This window comes from Tamandua tetradactyla, chromosome 2 (assembly GCF_023851605.1).
Source record: "Tamandua tetradactyla isolate mTamTet1 chromosome 2, mTamTet1.pri, whole genome shotgun sequence".
In the NCBI taxonomy this organism is placed as follows: domain Eukaryota; kingdom Metazoa; phylum Chordata; class Mammalia; order Pilosa; family Myrmecophagidae; genus Tamandua; species Tamandua tetradactyla.
The window spans coordinates 169,456,553-169,481,708 of record NC_135328.1 but is presented as its reverse complement, the minus strand read 5'-3'; the positions used below and the strand labels follow the sequence as shown (position 1 = coordinate 169,481,708).

General features: G+C 33.6%; 1 protein-coding gene across 9 annotated transcripts in view; it reads right to left on the bottom strand.

Annotated features, from left to right (window-relative positions):
* Positions 1 to 25,156, bottom strand: part of TUT4 (terminal uridylyl transferase 4) — a 119,050-nt gene that overhangs the window by 24,263 nt on the left and 69,631 nt on the right. For 8 of the 9 annotated variants that reach the window (XM_077149644.1, XM_077149638.1, XM_077149635.1 and 5 more), the window contains 11 exons: positions 23,206 to 23,325; positions 22,809 to 23,021; positions 19,280 to 19,454; positions 16,888 to 17,582; positions 14,874 to 15,024; positions 9,565 to 9,651; positions 7,480 to 7,583; positions 4,897 to 4,954; positions 4,692 to 4,795; positions 4,208 to 4,297; positions 2,311 to 2,424 (listed from right to left, as the gene is read on the bottom strand). In XM_077149644.1, the coding sequence (XP_077005759.1) occupies positions 2,311 to 2,424; positions 4,208 to 4,297; positions 4,692 to 4,795; positions 4,897 to 4,954; positions 7,480 to 7,583; positions 9,565 to 9,651; positions 14,874 to 15,024; positions 16,888 to 17,582; positions 19,280 to 19,454; positions 22,809 to 23,021; positions 23,206 to 23,325 (1,911 nt within the window). The remainder of the gene's footprint in view (positions 1 to 2,310; positions 2,425 to 4,207; positions 4,298 to 4,691; positions 4,796 to 4,896; positions 4,955 to 7,479; positions 7,584 to 9,564; positions 9,652 to 14,873; positions 15,025 to 16,887; positions 17,583 to 19,279; positions 19,455 to 22,808; positions 23,022 to 23,205; positions 23,326 to 25,156) is intronic. The other variant, XM_077149643.1, reaches the window with a different exon arrangement.

The window sequence follows — 25,156 nt, the reverse complement described above, 5'->3', positions numbered from 1 at the left end:
TACGATTCACAGTGCCTGATTTTCCACTCTGTTTCAGCACTCAGAAGCACAAGTGGTATTATCTTTCCTCTACACACACACACAGACACACACTTTCTCATCTCACTCTTTCTCTTACTCAACACCAATCATCTTCTACTCAGCATTCATTTAGTCCTTCCTCTAACATCTCACCAAACAAGTCCAACAGATTTGTACAAGGAGTAATCATATGCATTTCCTTACTTTATTTTAATGTCTACTGCTATACTTAATTGTAACTTGAAACTGATATAAAATAAGAAAATACAGATGTTCATATAGCAAGTATGAACAACACTCCAAATCCTCTTTTAGTATCAATTTTTATGTGAAAATTTGCTTTTATTTGTGATGATTTTCTAGAATAGAGCAAAATCATTCTGCTTAGGAAAGCTCCTTTTGACCTAAAGAACTTTTTATTGTTGACGATCAAAAAATCACTCTTAGCTGAGTTTTTAATATCCAGCCACTTAAGTCTAGGTTCAATTACAAAGGGAGCCAGAGATCATCAGCTTCATTAAAGATATCCTTACCCTTAAAAGTTGATCGATGCCAATGACCAATACTTAAATGATGCCAGAGCAATGGACAATGGGGTCCCATATGACAAGCAAAAAAGGCCAGAAGCAAAAATCCATATATCATCAGTCCATATGTATCACAAAGCCCCCCACAATCAGAGCTCATTATGATGGAAAACATTCCATGGACTGTTTCTCATTTCATCAATCACTGTCTGTTAAGCAGATAATGGGAGAGTTCTTGAAAGTTGACTATGGCAATCCTACCTAATTTTTCCAACAATGTTAATAATGCTAATAATAATAATGGCAACAACAACATTTAAAATAATAAAAGCAACCATCATTTATGAACACCTACTGTGGTACTTATTATGTGCAAAGACATTCATTCTCTCTGTTCCTTATAGTGAAAGATCAATACAAGTATTATTACATTTTTATTGATGATGAAAACTTCGACTTGTGAAGATTAGGCAGCTTGATGAAGGTCACAATGCTAGAATTAGGATTCAGTCTAGTTCCCTCTTACTCCAAAACTCATGCCCTCCTCTTTCCATTTTATCATACTACCACAATCTTGATACATGGATGATAAAATGAGAGAACATAGACAAGCCAGCATGACAAAAATATTTGTGGCTCATTTTTGTTGATAGAGTATTTTATCAAGGTGGCAAATGGCTGCTATGATACCACTGGAACAATCACGTATAAGATCCCCAAATTTTAAACCTAAACAACAATTAGAATAAAACAGAAAGTGATCCATTCTTTGCAGGACTAATTTAATTCATGCTAAATTTTAAATATCCTTCAATGAACAACCTTGTTCAAAACAAATCATCCAACATGGATTCAGCAACTTCAAATTTTCTACTACAGATGGACATTTTTAATTTTTATTTCACTTCTATCATTTGTTTAGAAGAGGAAAGGAAATGCTGCTAAAATCACATGGTATTCATTAAAACTTTATAAAACTTACTAAGGCCATCTGATACTAACTATATGGCTTGGGCTATTTTGTAATTTCCTTCCTTGTCATGACAATCCAATTTATATGAAATCAGAATATTTGACTTTTCCAAACAATTCTGATGTTTCTTTCCTACTTCAAAATAACCACCCTTCTAAGAAATTAGAACTGGAGACTCCCTAATGCTTGCAAATCCACTTTCTGACAAGAAATAGGAGAAACAGATGGATGATTAAGAACTCCTTTATGCTGATTAACCTACAAAATGGGACTCTATGAATCACTAAATCTGAGTATTTCTTTCACTGTATATATTTATTAACATGACTACAGAGACCAAGAAGAATTTTCTTGAGTTTGCTCTCAACTAAAATTCAGACAACTGACCACAGTACATATAGGAATAAATAAACTTCATTGTCAGGGAAGCAGTAAGAATACTCTGGAGAGAAGAAACTTATGTATCTGCATCTGATAGACTGTAATATATATGAATTCACAGTTGGCTTTAAGAATCCTCTAATCATCTGCAGCATTCTAAATCTGTAAAATATAGGAATGTTACGATAAACAGTGGTCCTATTCATCTAATAGATGATAGTCTATGTTCTCCCATATAATAACTTTTCAAAAATATTCATCATGTTTGACGATATTTTTAGTGGAAGAAGAAAACTTAGAATGTCAATGATGGAAAAATCCTTCATGATGCGATGAGCTGGATAAGATCTATCATTTAAATCTATCATTTTCACCAGGAATTTCTTTACAGTTTTCTTGAAGACCTACCTCTTGTAAAACTGGGATAACAGGTGGTTTTCTCTGCTGCAGAAAATACAGTACCATGAGGATATATGCATATGAAGATAAACTACCCCTGGAAGCATCTCCAATGTCACAACGCTAAAGAAACATAAATTATTGAAAATTAAACTTCAGAGCTTTATTACACACAGAAATAACAACTACTCTGAGATATTTTTTAAGACCATCAAACTGGCAAATATGCAGAAGTTCAATAACAAACTGCTATACCAGGTGTGAGAAAACAGGCACTGTCATACAGTACCAATGAGAAAATATAAGCTGGCACAAACTCTATGATGACTAGTTTCTCAATATCAAAATTACAGAAGTATATTCCCTTTAACCTAGTAATTATGTTCTAAGAATTTACACTGGAAATAAACCAAAAAATGTGTGAAATCACTAAAGTTTTTTATTGCAGCACTGTTTTAATAGCAAAAAAACAGAAACAGCTTAAGGTTCATTAGTAAAGCACTGATTTAAAAAATTTCAATATCCACACATTGAAATAATATGAAGCCATAAAAAAGAACAAGGAAACTCTTTGTAGAGTAATATGAAATTATCTCCAAGATTTATTAAGTAAAAAAAAACAAAGTACAAGGCAATGTTTAAAGTGTGTTTATACTTATATTAAAAAGGGAGGAGAGAATTTATTTATTTGCTTGTACTGGTATAATATATTCCTAGAAGGATACAGAAAAATTTTTAACACTGGTTGTCTCCAGCAAGAGGTACTAACTGGCTATGAGACAGGCATGGAAGCAAGATATTTCACCATAAATCCTCTTAGACTTCTAAAAATTCAAAACCACATGAATATGGAGGCAAGGCTATTAAAAAAATAAAAATTAAAACCAAAAAACTCTAGAAGAATCCTCAAGAGACTCTTTCCCTTGAGTGAAGGATTCAGGTGACAACTGTATATAAAGGGAGATGAATGATCTCTCTGACATAAACCACTGGCTTCCATTACCAAAATTCCATGTAGTTGTAACTGAGTGTAGAACCACTGTGCTGGAGTTATTTTGTGAGGTGAATTTAGAAAACTTGCTGTCTCAAGTCTGATTTGAAAGCCTGTGCCTATATGCCTTTCTTTTCTTATGATGCCCTGTGTCTTCAAAAAGATGTATAGGAATAGCTAAACAAATATGCCTCCTTATTGGAACAGTGAGTTTTATGAAATAAAAAGGTAACCAAGTGACTTCCCTACTAAAACTTTTCTATTAGCAAATACATTCAACAAATACTTAAAGAGTAGCTAACATAAAGCAGGCACTACCCTGAACTAGGGATATAGAGGACTCTGCCTTCATGGAGTTTACACATTAAGAAAAAGAACAAGGAAACAGAATACAGTATGGTGAATGTTAAAAGAAGACAACCAAATGGTTTTATTGTATTGTTTTGCTTCGTTTCCTTGGCCAGAAATTGAGATTTCCTAACCCAGAGATTCTTAACTAGGATGTTAAATCAACTTCCATCCCTAGAATTGAAAATCATTATTGCATTGAAAATTTTCACTTTTGAGAAATTTACTACTGTGTTTTGTTGTCAGGTATAGAGAGCACATATAATAAAAAGACTAAAACCACTCTATCCTAACTGGTATAAATTCAACCCACCTAATATTGAGTGTGCTTTTAAAAATACACTGCTAGGGCAGGCCACGGCAGCTCAGTGGCAGAGTTCTTGCCTGCCATGCCAGAGACCCGGGTTCGATTTCCGGTGCCAGCCCATGTTAAAAAAAATAAAAAATAAAAAATTCACAGCTAAACAAAACTGAGACAACATTTTTTCAAGTCTAACATGAGTATGCTTCATTTTAACTATCCATGGGTATCATAACAAAGTAGATTATTAATTTTTTCATAAATACCTTAGCGAATACTTTCATAGTATATCCTAAGTACTGCACTCTAGGATCAATAGCTGCATAAGTAGCTAGCATTCTTGTGTTATGCTGAGCCTGAAAAATAATTACATATTTGAAAGGATTTCAAATTTATATTTACAAATCAGATAAAAAGATACAAAACATTCCTAAAAGAATATATAGAAATGTAAAACTTAAAATGCCTATAAACAAGTCAAACAAAAACTAATCTTCAATCTGAGGTAAATATCAAGATGACTGATAAACTACCTTTTTCTTAGTACTACTCACATTTGAAAGTTTTAAACATAAAGACATAGTCATTGGTAAACTTATTTTTTTGGGTGCATGGTCCGGGAATTGAACCCAGGTCTCCGGTATGAAAGGCGAGCATTCTACCACTGAACCACCCATGCACCCAGTCATTGGTAAACTTTTAAAATAACAACTGTAACCATAGAAGGCCTATACACAAAGAGAAACTTACCAATGTATTATATAAACTGATATCACCTTCTAACCCACTTCGTCTGTGTTCAAATTTTACTATAGGCACTTTGGCAGTGGTTATAGGCAAAATGTTTCTTAAACCTGAGTAAAAAAGAAAAACACAAAAAAACCTCAGCAGGTTAATTTGAATAATGCTAACAAATATGTTCTTTTGTTTTAAAGCTGTATTTTAAAAATCATACCTGGATGTCTCTTAAGAATTTTTGCCAAATTTTCAATTATTTCCTTACAATTTAATTTCTAAAAAACAAAGAAATAATACATTTTAAAGTTTGTCTGATTTGATCTGGCCTTGTGCAAATTCTACTTTAATCAAGGCATTTAATACTAGCATTTTAATTTTCTAGCCAGAAAGCTCTATAACCTTACTACTAAAAGTATGTGGTCCATATCAGCATCAAATGGAAACTTGATAGAAATGTATACTTTCAGGCACCACCCCAGTCTACTGAATCATAATCTACATTTTATTAAGGTCCCTGGTAACACATATACACATTAAAGTTTGAGAAGTACACAAAAAGGAAAAAAATATGTTTTTCATTATGCAAATAAACAACTAGAGATGGGTTTGGTAAAGGTAAAACAATGTATTAAGACAATGTATTAAGAACATAGGCTTTGAATTTAAACAAACCTGGATTCAAATCTAGTACTACACATTGACAAGCTGTGTGATTCTGATCAGATCTTTAACCCCTCTGAGCCTCATGCTACTATTCTAGAAAATCAAGATAATCATAAATTTTTGCCCAACAGAGTAACTGGGAGGATTACATGAGAAGATATATGTAAAGTATCAGCAGCATGCTTGACACAAAGTAGGCACTTAAAATTTGTTAGCTATTTATTATAATGTTGACAAGGTAAAGAACAATAATTCTATTACCAGCACCTAGTTCTTCAATGAAATTCATACCTCTACAAATGTGTTACTTTTTAAAAACACCAGAGTGGAAGAGTTGTTTGGTAATGATCATCATAATACAAAGGACAGGAAGATAACAGCATTATAAATTAATTGGATTAAGCTGAAGATATAAACATCAATGACATGGTTATTACCACAATCACTTTTATGTATCCCCAACATGCTCTTCTTTTAGCTACAAGAGGGCAGTAGCCGTTGTAGCTTAACTTGGGGATTTCAAGGTAATCATTAACTTATTAATTCATAAACATACTCAATTATGTTTCATTTATGAATAATATAAAAGAAAATAATTTACTTTTTCATTGTTTCAACTTCCTGTTTCGTGATTTAAAAATATGATTATTAAATTTTACAAAGAAGATATCTAAAACTATAATCTCCCAGGGCAAAAACCATTTTCCTCAATTCTTGCTCTTCAAAATGGAGAGGGGACAGTAACTTTCTCAGTGGGTGGCACTGAGCAGAAGTTAGTTAAGGAGGATAAATAAAATATTTGCAACTTTTTAGTTTCTTTATAGAACAGTTATACCAGAAAAAGTTTCTTAGGGTCAAAAATAAGGATATAACAGGCATCGCTGCTATCTTTACTCCAAGTATAACAATTTTAAAAACACCTTAAAGAACTATTTCAAAAACACAGAGGTACGCTATTCTACTGAATTATTTTATAATACAACAGAGGCTATACTGACATTCCTATAGATGTCAGAAGCTTGGCTTCACCCCAGCTTCCAAGCAATCCCTAATTCTGAAACATAAAATACCAGTAACTATGCTGGTAAAGGATTAAGCAACCTACAGGGACACCTTACTTTTCTAGTTGCTGCTAGGAAGTCTTGTGACACCTCCTCCCTGTGCAATCAGTTCATTTCTCTTATGGAGCTTGGACAATTTTCCTCCCACTGTTGATACCTGATACACCCAGGAGGAAAGCATAAGAACCCACTCTCACTGCTGAGACAGCACTGGGGAAAGGTCTACTCCTGGCATTTCACAGTTAAAATTCAGGACGTTTTCAATTTCAGAAAGGAGTGGTTAGGTTCTACAGTACTACTAGTAGTATATTTCAGCTACATTATGGGTTAAATAAATTATGAGAGGCAGTGAGATGTAATGGAAAGAGCACGGGCTCTGGAGTCAACACAGACCTGAGTATGAGTATGAATCCCAGCTCCACTAGCTGTGTGAATTTGAGCAAGTCAGTTTATCTCTCAAAGCCTCAGTTCCCTCATCTGTAAAAATGGGGAAAGTTACACCTACCTCATAAGTGGTGGTAAGAGTGAAATGAGATAACACATGTAAAAGTGTATACTAGGGACTTAATAACTCTTAGTTCCCCACCTCACCTAAAATGAGCTTTTGAAAAGTTATCCTAGAAATTTACTCATCATTTATAACATTGCTTCTATGGAAAAAATGTGTTCGGGGATCCAAAAAATTACAATTAACTTTTAGAACACAACTCATGTATTAATCAGATGACCAGTTATTTTTCTATCTATACTGCTACAAAAAAAAATCACCTAATGAAAGAGAAAACAAAGAGAGAATATGCAAGATTTTAACTGAATCATCAGCTTCTCACTAGTCCTAATGAAACAATCCCAACTCTGGTATATATTTTTCCCAAAATTCATTGCAAAATACTTTTAACTCTCAGTGGCATAGCTTTTGCATTATGAAATTACTGAGACAGTAAATTCACTGCCATTACTAGAACTTACACAAAGACTGTCACCATATATTTTCAATATTACATAAGAAATTAAACATAGTCATAATTGGAATAAAATAAACTTGCACATCCCTCTCCAAACACTATACCTCTTACCTCTGCATTTTCATGGCCTTCCAGAGTCATACAAATATCCAGATCACTATCACGAAACCCAAATCCATTCTTAGAAGAACCAAATAAGCACAATCTTGCCTTTTCTAAGCAAAGGAAAAGAAAAACAAAAGTCAAAATTCTTATAATTGGTAGGAAAAAGGAGTTTCCTATTATCTACTAACAGCCTAACAAAAGTGATCTTGTCTACTTCTATGGCTTAAATTTAAACTATCTACCACTAGCAGAAATACTGAGAAATTCCGAAATAGCCATTTCAAGCCCAGATCTTTTCCTTAAATTTTCACTGCCACCATCTGCTTTTTGCATTTCCCAAAGACAAAATAAATTCAACATGTCAAAAATAAAACTCATCTACTTCACTTCAAACATAATACTATTACTATAATCCTTGTTCTCAGTAAATAGTATCATCACCTATTGAGGTGTCCAAGTCAAATATATGGGTGCTGTCCTTAACTCCTCTGTCTCAACCTCCACATCCAAACAATCAAGTCCTTTAGCTTCTTGCAGATTAACTATTTCTTAAATCCATCTCCTTTTACTCATTCTCAACATCACTATGAGAATTAAGATCAATATTAGGTTATTTATCTCTTGGAAATAAACTAGTTTTTTCAGGGCACAATTAAAATAGTGTTACAAATATCACCTTAATCCAAAGGATTCTCTTCTCAAAAGCGAGTGATCAATCCATTTGACATAAATTATGATAGGGTTATCCCTTCATATTTAGTGCCATTCGATAACAGCTACCACTTCAAACAAACTGTGCCAAATAGGATTGGATTTTCCCTATTAATTCTTATGCAGACTACATGTTTAGCTAAATTCAGTATTTTCAAAATTTAATTTTCCCATCCAGTTCTGATGCCCTACTTGAAATTTCAACAAAAAAACTGAGAGGCATAAAAGAAGCTTTACTTATGCCTCTTTATTACACTTTATTATTCTTAAGTATAAATGAGCTTGAATCTAATATAACAGGGAGTTAGATTTGATCAAGAACAAATATAATTTTAAAAATGGAATTTTATAACACATGACAAAATACTGTCTTTTAAAACCAGAAAGTCATTCTGGCTATAAATTAACTGTTTATCCTTTTCTAAAATATTTGACCACACAACTCTTGGTTTTTCAGCTCTGTGTCCAAAACCTGATCTTTCTACTGTTTGCCATCTCAGTTAATTAGCACCACCCAACTACTGAGGCTAAAACTTTTGAACACAACTTTACTCCTGTATTTCACTCACATCTCACTTTGTGCATTAGCAAATCCTGTTGGTTCTATCTTCAAAATATGTACCAAATCTGACCACTTATAATGTACTCCTCCAAAATTATTATAGTACTATAGTTCAAGTCACTATATCTCATCTGGATATACATAACAGCCTCTCCTGCTTGCTTCTACTCTCACACTGCTACATTCAATTCTCTCTGATCATGTCACTTATTTTCTAAACACTTTCCCAAAGCTTCCCATTACGCATTCATAATAAAATCCAAAAGTCCTTACACAATCATCTATAGGTACTTAATGATCTAATTCCTATGCTACCTCTCTGACTTCATCTTTCTACTACTCTGTCCCTCAGTCATCTACTAGAGCCATACTGACCTCCTGGCTATTCTGCAATCACGCCAAGAACAATCCAGTCTTGGGATCTTTGTAGTTGCTTTTCTTTCTCTACAGAAAGTTCTTCCCCTGGATATTCATTAACTTACTCCTTCATGTCATCCAGGACTGTGCTCAAATGGTACCTTAACAAAGAGACCTAACTTAATAGCCCATCACTTCTGTCCTCTTATGTCCTATACTTTTCTCCATGGCACGTATTCTTTCCTGACACTATTTTATGTACTAATTTGCTAGTCAAGAGTTTGTCTCCCTCTCTAGAATATAAGCTCCATGAGGTTCATCTCTTATTAACATGGTATTCCCAACACCTAGAATAGTATCTATCACATTTCATTCAATAAACATTTTTTAAATAAATGAATGAAACTCAAGAACAGATGACTATAAAAACAAAAGGAATCTATTTTTAACCTATAACCTACCATCATATTCTTTTTGAATAAACTTTTCCAAACCAATTAAAATTTGCTCTCTGTTGTGTTGTTCAGAGAAAGGTGGTGATAACTCATCTGGAAAAAAAAAAAAAAGAAAAGAAGAAAAATAGAATCTGAAAATGTTTCCAATCTTTTACCCTAGAATTTTTCTTACAGTTTCTTTAGTATTTGTTGACTTCTCTAATTCTAAAACCATGAACGTTGCTAGGGAATGGGCAGGGGGGAAAGCAGAAAATAATTTTTTAAATCAATGTACATTTCACATTTTCTTTATGATTACCAAGTATATATACATATTTACTTCTTCACCCTATTTCCAACTGTTTTATTCAGACTTTCCACTCTCCCCCATATTCATGCTTGTCTTCCCCTACTAAGACTATACACAAGGTATCTGGCCCATTCAAATTTTACAGCCCTCAAATGTCTGATCATAATCCACATCTTCCCTATAACCTGCTTTGCTTAACCAGAGCCGCCTTCAATAATCTTTCCTTAACTGAATTTTTTCAGTTCTCCAAACTTCTTCCCATAGTCTAACACCTGATTTTTTTTAGCATTTTTTATTGTGAAATATAACATATATATATATACACACACACAATAAATTTTCAAGTATATTTTAACAAGTAATTGTAGAACAGATTTCAAACTTTGGTATGGGTTACAATTCCACAATTTCAGGTTCTTCCCTTGAGCTACTCTAAGACACTGGAGACAAAAAGACAGTATCAATATAATGATTCAGCATTCATACTCATTCATTAAATCCTATATTGTCTGTTATAACTCTTCCTTCTCCTTTGATCCTTTTCTCAATCTTTATATATATATTTTGGCTTTGCCCATTCTAACTTTTCATCTAGACCTGATTTTATATTGTCCTTTTAGTTTCTAGTTACTTCATTTATATTCATCTTATTTTTCCAAGTGAGACCATACATTCCTTAGATATGAAACCCTATTTTCCCCTATCTTCACTTCCAACCTCCAAAGTGTGAATATGTTAAGGGAACAAAGCTTTAATTTATTAAGAATTGGCTGTATTCTGAAGTATGTAACAACATGGATGGACCTTGAGAACATTATGCTGAGTGAGACTAGCCAAAAACTAAAGGACAAATACTGTATGGTCTCATTGATATGAACTGACATTAGTGAATAAACTTGGAATATGTCGTTGGTAACAGAGACCATCAGGAGATAGAAATAGGGTAAGATATTGGGTAATTGGAGCTGAAGGGAGAGAGACTGCAACAGGACTGGATACAAAAACTCAGAAATGGACAGCACAATACTACCTAACTGTAATATAATTATGTTAAAACACTGAATGAAGCTGTGTGTGAGAATGATAGAGGGAGGAGGGCTGGGGACATAAATGAAATCAGAAAGAACGATAGATGTTAAAGATTGAGATGGTATAATCTAGGAATGCCTAGAGTGTATAATAATAGTGAAATGTACAATGTACAAATTTTTAAAATGTTTTTGTATGAGGAAGAACAAAGGAATGTCATTATTGCAGCGTGTTGAAAATAGATGGTAATTAATATTTTAAAATGTCACCTTTGTGTGAGACTAAAGCAAAAAATGTTTGTTACAAAATTTATATTTTGACTAGAGCATTTCTTAATATAACTTATGTAGATAGTTTGATTGAACACCATAAGTACTTGGAATCTCAGGTAGGACATGAGATTTTGTTGGTTTGTCCAGAGTGATGCCCCGATGAATCCCAGAGTGATTTGATCAGCGACTGGAAAAGTATTTGCAAGCCCCCTTCGGGGAATGGTGAGAGCGGGAGAAATTCAACTTCCCCAAGTTGAATTCTTGATATTCTCACAATAAGTGTGGACAACCAAAGCTATAGGCTGAGCCCCCAGTCTTGGGGTTTATTCATATGAAACTTAACCCCACAAAGGATAGGTCAAGTCTACTTAAAATTTAGGCCTAAGAGTCACCCCCAAGAGAGCCTCTTTTGTTGCTCAGATGTGGCCTCTCTCTCCAGCTAACACGACGAGCAGTCTCACCACCCTCCCCCTCTCTGCGTGGGACATGACTCCCAGGGGTGTGGACTTCCTGGCAACGTGGGACAGAGATCCTGGAATGAGCTGAGACTCAGCATCAAGGGACTGAGAAAAACCCTAGAATGAGCTGAGAATTAACATCAAGGGATTGAGAGAACCTTCTTGACCAAAGGGGGAAGAGTGAAATGAGACTAAGTGTCAATGGCTAAGAGATTCCAAACACAGTTGAGAGGTTATCCTGGAGATTATTTTTACGTATTAAGTAGATATCACCTTGTCATTCAAGATGTAGTGGAGAGGCTGGAGGGAACTGCCTGAAAATGTAGAGCTGTGTTCCAGTAGCCATGTTTCTCGATGATGATTGAACAATGATATAGCTTTCACAATGAAACTCTGTGAAAGTGAAAACCTTGTGTCTGATGCTCCTTTTATCTACTATATCAACAGAAGAGTAGAACATATGGAATAAAAATAAATAATAGGGGGAACAAATGTTAAAATAAATTTAGTTTGAAATGCTAGTGGTAAATGAAAGCGAGGGGTAGGGGTATGGTATGTATAATCTTTTTTTTCTCTGTTATCGTTTTCTTTCTTTTTCTGTTGTCTTTTTATTTCTTTTTCTAAATTGACGCAAATGTTCTAAGAAATGATGAATATGCAACTATGTGATGATATTAAGAATTACTGATTGTATATGCAGAATGGAATGATATCTTAATGTTTTGTTTGTTAATTTTTTTAATTAATAAAAAACATTAAAAAAAAGAATTGGCTGTAATGTATTAAATTAACATTTAACTTTTTAATAGCAAATATAGTATCGGTAGGTGCCACGTGTTCAATGGGAAGAGAGAGGGCTAAATGGATGAAGCACAGAATAAAATTATTCTGTATGATACTATAATTATGGATACATGGCACAATACATTTGTCAAAACCTATAGAACTTTATAGCACAAGGAGTGAACTTAAGTGTATTCAAATTTTTTTAAAAATCATGTAGGAAGCTGGGGATTCCAGGATGGAATGGAGAATACGACAAAAGAATCTAACTGTATTACAAATATATTAAATAATCTCATTCAAGGGAGTAAGGGGGGAAATGCTAATCTAAGTAGCTTTGGAAATAAGTGGACTCTACAAGACTAAAGATAAAGAGACTTGCACATAACCACTGTACTCTAGTTGATAAAGTAATTTCTAGTGAGGGCTAAGATTAACAATTCTGATACTGGTACAATTAAGCAAATGGATGGCAAATGGTGGGAGTCAGGTTTCTTACTGTTGGGGTGGGAGCTGATAGATAGGCAAGGGGAAAAGATAAAAATTACCAATGAGATTATATGTTATGAATTGGAGATACCAGTATGAACAGTATATTAGCCAATTAAGCTTAATATAGATACAGATGGTTATATACAGAAATACACAGCTTAGTATATATACATGTATGTTTTTTGCTCTGAGGGGGTCTAGAAGTAATGATGACTCAGTAACAACATGTACACCAAGTGCCCAAATCTTGGTTTCTAATACCATTCTCCAATAAAGTGAACCAAGGTTCCTTAGCTAAAAGGTTGATTCTAGGACTGGGGCAAGAAATAAATGTGATGAGCCAGGAGGATCTTACAGCACCAGAAATTAAGGAAGAGCTGAACACACACGCTCTCTCTCTGTCTCTCTCTCTCTCTCTCTCCCCTTCCCTCTCTCCCTCCCTTCCCTCCCTCCCTCCCTCCCTCTCTCTCTCTCTCTCTCTCTCTCTCTCTCTCTCTCTCTCTCTCTCTCACACACACACACACACACACATACACACACACACTGATAGGGGCATGTCAAAGGGACACAGAAGCCAACTGAAAGAGCTCCCAATGGCCAAATCTGGAATAATATGAGCAAAAAAAATAAGGGAGTATTGGATTATAATTCCAGATATAAAATAAAGATCTATGAGTTCACACTGAGATAAATGATTGACAAACCTATCATTTTAATTGAGATACAATCATTATTGAGATTATACCTCAATAAAGATGCTAAAAAAATATGTATATACCATGATCTAGCCATTTAACTGCTAAGTACTGACCCAAGAGAAATGAAAGCATACGTCCTTACCCAGACTTGTAAATCAGGCAGATTTATTTGTAATAGCCAAAATTTGGAAGAAACCTATATATTCATTAACAGAGGAATGGATAAACAAATAATGCAATGTCCATATAATGGAATAAGTACCACTCAGCAATAAAAGGGAATGAAATGTTGATACAAATCATATGGATGACTTCAAAATAATATGGAGTAAAAGAAACCAGGAAAAAAAAAAAAAGGTACATTCTGTGTGATTCCATTTACATAAAATTTTAGAAAATGAAAACTAATCTACAGTCTGAAAGCAGATCAGTGTTTCCTGGGGAAGGGGTGATAGGTAGCAGCAGGAGGGAAAGATAACAACAAGACACTAAAAGAAATGACGCAAAAATTTTACCTTACCTGAGACATAGTTGAGTGATAATCTGGTTGCTGAGTACCTGAGGTACTCCATAAACGTGCTGAATTAAAACATTCAAGGTTTTCCCAAAATATCTGTATAGATTTACCTCCTTCTACTACCCATCTTATACCCTACCAAATCAAAGGCAATTATTCCTCCAAACAAATTTGCATTCTATGCTTCTACACATAATCTTCTATATCCAAAAATGCAGTGCACGGTCCACCTCACATGCCATATTAGTAACTCCAATTCCTCTGTGTCCCAGTTAAAGCTAATTGTGTTTGCACAGCATTTTGTTTACAATTACTAAACATGTAACATTCTGTTTCCAATTAGAGCAATGTCTTGTACAACCAAGTTCTATACTTAGACTGTCTGGTACAGTAGCTACTAGCTATATGTAGATACTGAGAACTTGAGAAGTGACTACTGTGACTGAGGGACTTAATTTTTTTAAATTTCATTTAACTGTAAATAATTTAAGTTACAATGCCAAGTGTGGTTAATCACTACCATATTAGATAGGGTAGATCCTGAATCTAAGGGCTTTGAAAGCAAATCAAATGGACTTTGTATTTCCCTTGTAATTACCATAATACCCTACACATAACAGGCATTTAGTAAATAAACTGCGGTTGGGTTCTTTAACTTTAAAAAAATCTAGACCAAAATGAAATGTAACCAAATTGTTTTTAAATTAGAAAGTAAATAAATATTTAAAATCTAAGAAAAGAATGTAGTGATAGTAGTTCTGATAATACAAGACTTACCAAAACATCTTTTACATACTAGATCAAGTATTTCCCGAAACCGATTTGTCATTGGTGGCAAAGGTTTTAGATCGATTTTCCTGAAATCCTCTGGGCAATCATTTTTTGAATGGCCATCCTTTTTGCAAATGCTACATACTATCGTCGGTGGCTATATTAAAGTAAAAAATAATCTATATTAATGGATATACAAATTAAACTTTTGAAGGATATCATCATCACTCACAAAGTCCAAAAGAATCTTTTATGTAACTAAGTTCTGATAACCTATCCGAATTAAAGAAAGCATGTTAATGAAATGCAAGATAAAATGTAAAAATCTATTTTAGTCAACAGCTTTACTCTCTTCCCCACTAAAATGTTATAATCAAGGATTAAATTTACCTGATGAGTAGGGTACAGGAAATACCAGGAGATACATAAGATATGGGTTATTTCAAAAAGCTTGATCAGTTCCTAAATATTTACATTAACTATTAACTAAAGTAAAAGGGAAATACATACATAGCATTTTCAATTTACTGAGCTATATCAAAGTAGATGTCAAAGAAATTTCAAGTGTCACCTTTCATTTCACCCCCAACATTTTCTGTCATCAGAATCAATAAATTTCAGAAACCCAGAGTGGCTAGTTGGCTCAATTTATAACATTAGCATGGTACTCTAGAGACTAAACTTCAGGACTGAGCTCTAAAAATCAATTAGCTTCGGAAAAAAATCATTCAAAAACCACAGACTGAACTTCAAACCCACATCACCATTTTAAATGTATGCCAATGAACCACCAGACAAGTGGCTAAAAGAACAAAATCTATTCCAACTATTTTTAAAAAACTGAAATATGTAAGGTTAAAGAAAAGTACCATTCTTTTTTTTTTTTTACCATAATATGCTTACATCCTAAAGTTAGTTTCTTCCTCCAGTGTTAGCCTGAACATTTACCCAGCCATGCACTCTAATTCAACTTTTTTTTAGAAACCTCCATTTGTGGGAGTACAGCAATACAGGCTAATGAACAGTGCTACAAGAATTTCTATCAACTTTTTAAAACTTAAAAATATATATATATTTACTGGGAGATTCTAAACAGTTTACATATAAATAGAAAATAAAAATTAAGGAAACAATTACCATAAGTCAAATTTTCAGGGTAAAAAAAGCATAAAGCATAAGAAATGTAAACTATAACTATAAAATTATATAATTAAGAGGTTATTCTAAAGATCTGCCATTTATTTCATCCTTTTAATAGTCTATTAGTGCTAAATATTGCAATCTAAATAAAATGCTATAGCAGTATCCTATAGTGAAGAAATACTGATTAATAATTAAGTTAAACATTTTAAAGTTTGTCAATAAGAAATGATGACTATCCAGTTTTTCTTAATATTCTACTTGACTTACACATAATTTGTATCATCATTTTTAAATTCTGGATTTTTTAAATGATAATTTCAATTATGTGCATTGTACCTGAAGCAATGTGACAGAACCAAAGTTTCTTTTGTTAATAAAGCAGTTATCACTTATTTACATTCACTGGGGTAATTCTACAGTTTAAAGAGTTAAGGTTGATATTCCACTTTAAAGGCAGAAAAGTTAGGCCTCCTACAATTTATAAAGGATATGCTAAAATCTAGAGTGAATATCAATAGATTCTGAACCTGAATTTCTTCATTTTTTTGGTTCCTGATCTTATTTCTCCCTCAACTATCTTTTTGTATGTTTGCACACACACACAAAATCTATTGTGTAAGAAAAGCTGGTTTTGCCAAACTGATTATCATAGAGAAAGGAAACAAAAATAAACTAGTAATAGAGAACTGAAAATTTTTTGAGCTTTACATACGTTCTTCAAAGGCAAGAATAGGTAAAAATGCAAAAAGTAAAAGAAACATATACTGCAATATCTACCATCATAGAAGCTAGATTTGTATTTCTGAATCTAAAATTTGAGATATAAATTGATAGAATCAACACAAAATCTTATAAACTTTTACAAACTATATCCTACCTTGCCAGAAGTTAAAATAAACTTATCAAACACATAATGTAATTCCTGGGCAGGGAGATTATCATCATTAAGTTCAGAAGCATCTTCTGTAGCTTTGTAGTTGCAAGAGGTAGCAGACGTGCTGGTGCACACAATTTGATGTGAATTCTCTGTTTCTAAATTTGATCTGCAATTGGTACCAACAGATTCATCTGGGTCAAGGGATTTATAGTCTTTGCATTTACACTGGCTGAGCTCCTTTTTCAAACAAGTTTCTGAAAGTATTACATCATTTTGTTTCTTAATTGACTTTGGCTCTAATTCACTACCTTCACTGGTAACAAGAGATGAAGATTCTTGTCCATGTTTAGCCAAATCAAGTTCATTTACCACCAAATTGTCATTGTCTGTAATACATTTCTGTGATGTACATTCCATTTCATACTTATCGAGTTGAACTCTTTCTGCATTTATTTTTTCTGTGCTTTCTCCAAGCAGAATACAACAGTTGGTTGGCATAATGTCAGACTTCACTGGTTTCTTATTGCTTATTTTCCCCTTCTCTTTTTTCTTGGAATCCACTGTAGACTTATTTCCACCCTTCCTTTGAGGACAGGCAAAATACCGATAAGCTGCCCTGAACCTCTCCACAACATATTCGTAAACAAGTTGGCTGTTTAAGCTCCGTGCAACATTCCTTTTGACTGAAAATGGATCTAATAAAAAAAGAAAATGGTAAGCAGCTAAGTGTCTATGAAAACAATTTATCTCTAAGATTACACAAATAGATCTTAGCTGCTAGACAGTTAGCAAAGTACAGTTTCCTAAAGTTTTTAAAACCTAGGATCCCAATAAGGGTTCCTGCAAACTGAGTAAGGAGAATACAATAACAATATCTTTTCCTTTGTTTCTTCCACAAAATAAAAAGCTAAAAGGAAAAGTGAGACAATGGAATAATAATAAGGTAACTAATGAGAGGACAGGTGAGGAGACCGAGGCAGTATTCACAAAGTTTCAATGATAAAATTACTGGGAAAGGAAGCTATAACAATATGGCACCCTATATATACAATGGTTAAAAGAAAATTCCCAAGCCTACAGACCTACAGATAATATTCATCTCTTGTCAAAATACTCTTTTATGTAATTACACTCTGGAATCTTCAAGTTAAGAAAGAGGCATCTTTGGAAAGAGGGAGGGAGAGAAAAAGGGAGGGAGGAAAAGAGAGCTAAGGAGTAAAAAGTAAACCAAAATTTAAATGTTGATGCATAATCTAAAATGGCTAGGCTGAAAAGACTTGCTTAGCATCAACATTACTGTCATTATTCATAACATATAACAGACTTCTGAAAATGTTTATGGGTTGTTATATTTTTTGATCCATAAACCTTAAATATAAATATACCCCAGAAAAAAACAACAGTGCCACCCAAAAACCAGTACAAATTTTCTCCACTACTGAACATCACTAAGCAAAAGAATTAACAGGCCAGGCTTCAGACTATTAAAGCTGAGGCATGCGTTACTTTTTGCTGATATAAGTCAACAGGCTCTAAAAAGTGTTTCCTAGTTTCTCTCGCATTCTTAAAGACAAAGGGAAAAAAAAAAAAGCGGGGCGGGGGGAGTAAGCTCATTTACTACATGTGAGAGAGTACAAGATGTGTACACATTTATGTATATGTCTGAGAATATCACTGGGTCCAACACACAAGTAGAGAATCCAGCTTAGGGCTAAGGGAACAGAAGAAGACATAGACTAAACAGACTAAAATGATGGACAGAAATTCAATGTCTCATCTATAAACGGTTTAATAAAATGCTGTGGAATTTAAGCTTTTGATTAAGAATTTAAGAAGCCATTCTCTATATTTCCAAAGATATTTTTTTTTTTGGCGGGTGCATGATCTGGAACTTGAACCCAGGTTTCCCACATGAAAGGCGAGCATTCTACCACTGACCACCCGTATACCCTCCAAAGATTTTAATGTTCCTGAGATTTGATACAGAACCTTCTTTGTCAACATCAATTATTGTTTCTTTAACCTGGTCACATTTAACAGATGAAGAATTTTGGAAGACAATGAGAAATTAGATTTTAAAGTTATACTTTAACAATCTTCAAAAATATAATGTTATACTATTCTATTTTTCTATATTTTTAAATTTTCCATAATTAAAAAATAAAGACATGCAAAAGAAGCTAATAACTCTAATCACCATAACATTTAGACTGAAAACCTTGAAATAAGTATTAATTCTGTTGAACTACCATAGGCTTAATATGGAATTAATCTAAAATATATAATATCAACCTAGCAAGATATCTTTAAAACTGCACGAGAAACAGATGAACAATGGCACACATACAAAAAAGAAAACAACCTCCAAATGAAATATAATGCATCATCTCACCTTCAATGGCTATTCGCCTTTTAGGCCAGTTTTTGTTCTCTCTTGTTAGAATGTCTTGTATCCGTACACATATGACATATTCCTCCAAAGCAAAATCCAGTGTATAAAATTTTAGTAGCTCTAACCATAACTGTCCCAGGGACACCTGATTTATTGCTTCCAATGTTAAAGGAGACTGGAAAAGAAAAAAAATACTTTTCATTTAAGCTGCATAAAACTACAGAAACACTGAATTTTTGGTAAGAAAGGACCTTAGAGATATCCCTTCAAAAACTGAGGCATGGAGGGGTAACTTGCCAAAAAGCAGTCAGTATGTGACAACAGCTAAGACCAGAGCTCCATTTTACTGCCTCTAAGAATTCTATATTCTTTCCACTAAACAAATGAGTCTCAACTTTGTCTGCACATTAGACTTGCCTGGGGAGCTTTAAAATAAACTAATGCCTGAGTCCACACCACTTCTACCTTTCATCCCTCTCCAAACTATTCTGATTTAATTGACCTGGGGTATGGCCTGGGCACTGGGACATTTTAAAGCTCTCTAAGTGATTGTCATATATAGCCAAGGTTGAAAATCACTGCATGAAACAACTACTACCACTCCTCACTGCACTCATTGCTTTCAAAAGTAAGTAAATGGGTTTTCAAAATAATAATTCCTTCATTCAGTAATATGTATTTAAAACTTATTTTATCACTGGAATTGTACTAGATGCTGGGAACATCAAATAATTATATATACTGCTTACCATGCACCATTTACTCTTCTACATGCTGTACATATATTAACTATTAATTTTAACAATGCTATGAAATATATACTAAGAGCAAGGATTTGAGCCAAGACCACTCACTACTGGGTCCGTGTTCTTAATAACTATACTACACCAGCACTCTAATAAGATGAGTCCCCACTTTATAGACTAAGACCTGGTGTGACAATTTAGCAATTACAGTAAAGGCTATATTAAGGGATTCACGTGGTGCAATGGTGGCTCAGCAGGCAGAATTCCCGCCCTGCTGTTCCAGAGACCCGGGTTCAATTCCCGGAGTCTGCCATGAAAAAACATTTTTTAATTTAAAAAAATAAATAAATCAGGGGATTCTTCACAGAAGGGGTAACAGCTGAATTCTGAAGGAATTAGCTAAATGAAGACTGGCTAATAGTGACCATCAGGCAGTATAAAGGCATGAAACATTTATTCACTCAATTTCACAAATATTTATTGAGTGCTTACTATGTGCAACAGTGTCCTAAGTACTTGGGAAATGTCAGTGAGAAAAAGATCCTTGCCTTCACAGAGCTTATAATTTTTAGAGGAAGAAGGCTACAAACAGTCGACTTAAGTAAATTACACAGTATGGTATTAGAAAAGTGCTACAGAAAAACGGAAAAGTTAAGTAGGGTAAAGGGACTGGGAGTATGGGAGCAGGAGAAGGTTACAGTGTTAAATAGTCAGAATAAAATTTGTTGTGAAAGTGTAGTTTGAGCAAATATTTAAAGAAAGAAGTGTTCTAAGATTAGGGGACAGCTAGAGCAAAGGCATTAAGTAGGAATGTGACTAGCACTTTAAAGGAAAACCAAGAAAGCCAGTGTGGCTGAAATAGAGTGAGAGGAAGAATAGTGGAATAGGAAAAGGATTAACTAGCAAAGATTTGGGGGCTTTTATTCTAAAATAAAGTGTTTTAAGTGCAGGCGGCAAGAGACTGCCATGTTCTGACAAGTACTAAAAGGACCATTTTGATTATTGTGTTGAGCATCAACATTCTAGAGGAACAAGGATAGATGCAGGAAAACCTATTAGGAGGCAAGTGGAAGAAATCTAGGCCAGAAATGATGGTGGCAGTGAAGGTGGTTAAGAGGTAGTCAAATTCCAGATATATTTTGAAGTAGAACTGAGAGGATTTCCTAACAGACTAAAAAGGGGATGAGTTAAGGATGACTCCAAAGTTTTGACTGAGCAAATGAAAGGATAGAGTGGCGCAGATTTGAAGGGAAAATCAGGAATTCAGTTTTAGACATGATAACTTAAAGATATCTATTGGACATGTAAGTACAAACATTACATTGGTAGCTGGATTTAGGATTATAGAGTTCAGGAGACTGGGCTGGATATATAAATCTGGTAGTCATCAGCATACAGTACTTGAAAATCACATGACTGTATGAGATCACCAAGGGAGTTAAGAATAAATACCGAAGAATAACGGGATCAAGGACTGAGCTTTGGAGGACACCAATATTAAAAGAGTGGAGGAAAAAAGGAGGAATCAGCAAACAAGACTGAAAAATAATAACCACTAGAAGGAAAACCAAGGGTGTGGTGTCCTGAAGAAATTTTTCAGAGAAGAAAGTAACCAACTGACAAATACCACTGATAAGTCAAAAAATATAAAAATTGAGAAATGGATTTAGCAAGTAGAAGATATTGTTGACCTTGATGATACAAATTCTGGCAGACTGATGGGGCTAAAACCTGACTGAAGTGAGTTAGAAAGATACGAAAGCAAATTTTAAAACAGTGAGTAGAATCAATTCTTTCTAGGAGTTTTACAGCAAATAGGAGGAAAGAAACAGGATGGAAGCTGAGAAGGGCAATAGTGTTGAGATGTTTTCTTTACAATAAAAAATAAAAAGCATGCTTGATTCAACAGAGGATGAAAAAATTAGTAATGGAAAGAAAGGGAAGAATTCGTAGTGTAATGTTTTGAAACAGACACGAGGGGATGCGATTTAATGCACAAGTAGAAACATGACTTTAAATAGGAACATGGAAAGTTCCTCTATGAAAAAAGGCAGTAAGGCAGCGGTTGAGTGCAGATGGTGACAGATGGCAGTGGAAATGTGTAGAAGCTGATTGCTTCAAGTTTCTCAATGAAATGATAAGATCATTAGCTGAGACTAAGTACTGGTAGTTGGAGGAGGATACAGGAAAGTCAGGCGAGTTGAATGGAGTACGGACATGTTCAGGGAACTAAAAATAATTTACAACAGCTAGAACACTGATTTTAAAAATGTTCATACTGCTTTAATTATACATCTTTCTGCTTGAAAATACAAAAGATAAGCTTCTGGAAGACAAAATCCATATCTATTCATCTTTGATTTTCTAGCACTCAAATAATGTCTGGCACATAGTGGGCCCTTTTATAAATGAATGTTGAATGATTAAGCAAGACACCCCCTCACAGAGCACAGGGCCTTTTTATTTCTCCAGCAATCTGGAAACATAATTGCCATATACTAACGTTTAGGTATGAGCCAATTCCTGAAGGAAATTTTCCTTATCTACATGAAAAAATATATAAAGAAATAACTTGACATGATTCAAACAATACAAGTCTTCCAAAATGAGACTCATTCATTAGGGAGTATCAGCACTAAAACTAAACCAGATCAACCCCTCACTTTACAGATGAGGAAAATGAGGACAAGAGGCTTGCTCAAAAGTCAGTCAGTCTACTATTAATAAAACTTCAATAGAAGGCATTAAAAATTCTACAGACAGAAAAAACAAAAACAGCTTACTTTGCCATGTTTTTCCTTCATGGCATTACTTTGGTTGTCTCTTTCTGTCTTCTTGGTATCATCTTTTGGTTGGTCTGCCTTAGCTTTGTTTTGCTCAGCAATTGAGTTTTTCTCAGTTGCACTACTTGAATTATATTCCCACTTCACAAACTTTTCTTCTACTATGCCCTTCAGCTGAAAGTCATCCATTCTTTTTGGGTCAAAGCCTTCAATCTACATAAAAAGGCATTCCAAATTGGTAGTGAAAAAATTATTTTAAATAAGAGAGAAATGGACAAACAGACAAATCAGAATTTCAGCTTTAAAATGTCTGTGCAGACTAGTCTGCAAAAGCAAACTAAATATATACATGCATAAATTATATATATATGTATATATATCACAAACTCATGCTTACCCAACTTCCAAGTAAACAAGGAAGAACAGGCTGTTTTCTTTGTTGTAGAAAAAACATCACCATTAAAGCAAAACAGTAAGAAGGGATTCCACCATCTGTTTGGGAGTCAATATGGCACAACTGCAAAATGAAGGGGGAAAAGTAGCAACACTTAGATTTCTTTGATATTTGCTGCTCCCCTCACAATAAAAGTAGCTTTATCATTTTTTTGTAACCATAACCATCATAAAAAGTTCAAATAATGAAAAACAGAAGGAATTACTTGAAATCTCATCCCACTGAAATAATAGCCATTAATAAATTGGTGGCCATCTTTTGTTTCTTTAGGCATATAAAGATATATACATATTTTAGTTAAATGGAACCATCCTATACAGGGATTTAACTGTGGGCACCTTTTAAAAATAATTTTTCTTACCTCAATTCCACTTATGCTTCAGTGTTAACAACCTTTCAGTCTTCTTCTATGCCATTTTCTATACTCAAATAATCATATACAAAAACTATACACTTTGATTTTCTATATAAATATAAGATACTATATTTTTCCGCATTCTTTTACCAACACAGTATATTACACATATACTCTTCTCCCTTAACAATGCATCATTAAATTTGTGCCAATTTTTTCGCCACTATAAAATGCTTTAATAAGTTATCCTTTTACATATTTAATAGCTTTGTTTACAAACCACTTGGATTTGCTCTTTTCTCCAACACCTTTTAAACCTTTTGCCAGGTTTTCCATTTTCATATATTAGATATCAATTTGGAGGAGGTTCATTTTAAATTATAAATAATAACCCCTTTATTTCTGATATATGTTTGAAGAATGTTATTTTTCCCATCTACTGTTTTTCTTTTGACAGTACTTACAGATCTTTTACCATATAAAATTTTTAAATATTTATATAGTTAAATATGCTCATCTGTTATATCTTCTGCATTTAACGAAGTAAAAAAGTTTCCCCACCAACATGTTACATGAATATACGCCTAAATTATCTTCTAAAATTTTAAATTTTATTTAAGCAGAATTTATTTTTGTTTTTAATGTGTGAAGGGACTAATATCATTTCTTCCATAAGACATAGTTGTTACAACGCCACTAATTAAATAAACCAGTTTTATCACTAAAATGAAATTTTTCATTTTTTCACATATTTTTTCATATATTAAATATACTGTCTACTACCTAGTTAATTCCAATCTCTTTTTCCAACTCTTTCATTTTTCTAATAAAGGTAGCTACTTATAAAACTTTCTATTCTGCCATTTTGCACCTATGCCCTCTGTAAACATTATTTTAATGGAAAATAATATTTAATTATATTTTATATTGGTTATGAAATATATATACACAATACATATATATTGTGAAATATATATATACACATAATATATATATTATGAAATACACACACACACACACACACACACACACACACAGGGATCTACACCTGGTGTCTGTTTCATGGATCAATTTGTCTATTCCTATGTCAATGGCATACACTCGATTTTCTTGACTAGTCTCAGAAACTTATTCTTCTATTTTAACTGTAAGATAATTTTATTCAACCTTTTAAAACTGAGATAGTTCTATTTGGAATTATATTACATTTGAAAATTAAGGAAAATTTTACATTTTAGGGATGCTCTCTCCCTATCCAAGAACTTGGTGTATCTTTCCATTTTCAAAAATTTAGGAATTGTCTTCAATTGCTCACTTTCCCTCAACTCCTATATCCAATCCATCTGCAAGCCCTACCCCAAAACTTATCCTAAATCTATCTACTATGCTTTATACCCACTCTAGCCTGGTATAGGACACTATCATCTCTGGCTAATATACCACAACAGTCTACTCACTAGGTTCCCTTTCTTTACCCCAGAATGATCTTTTAAAAGCATAAATCGCATCAAGTCATTGACTACTTTTAAAACCCTTCCT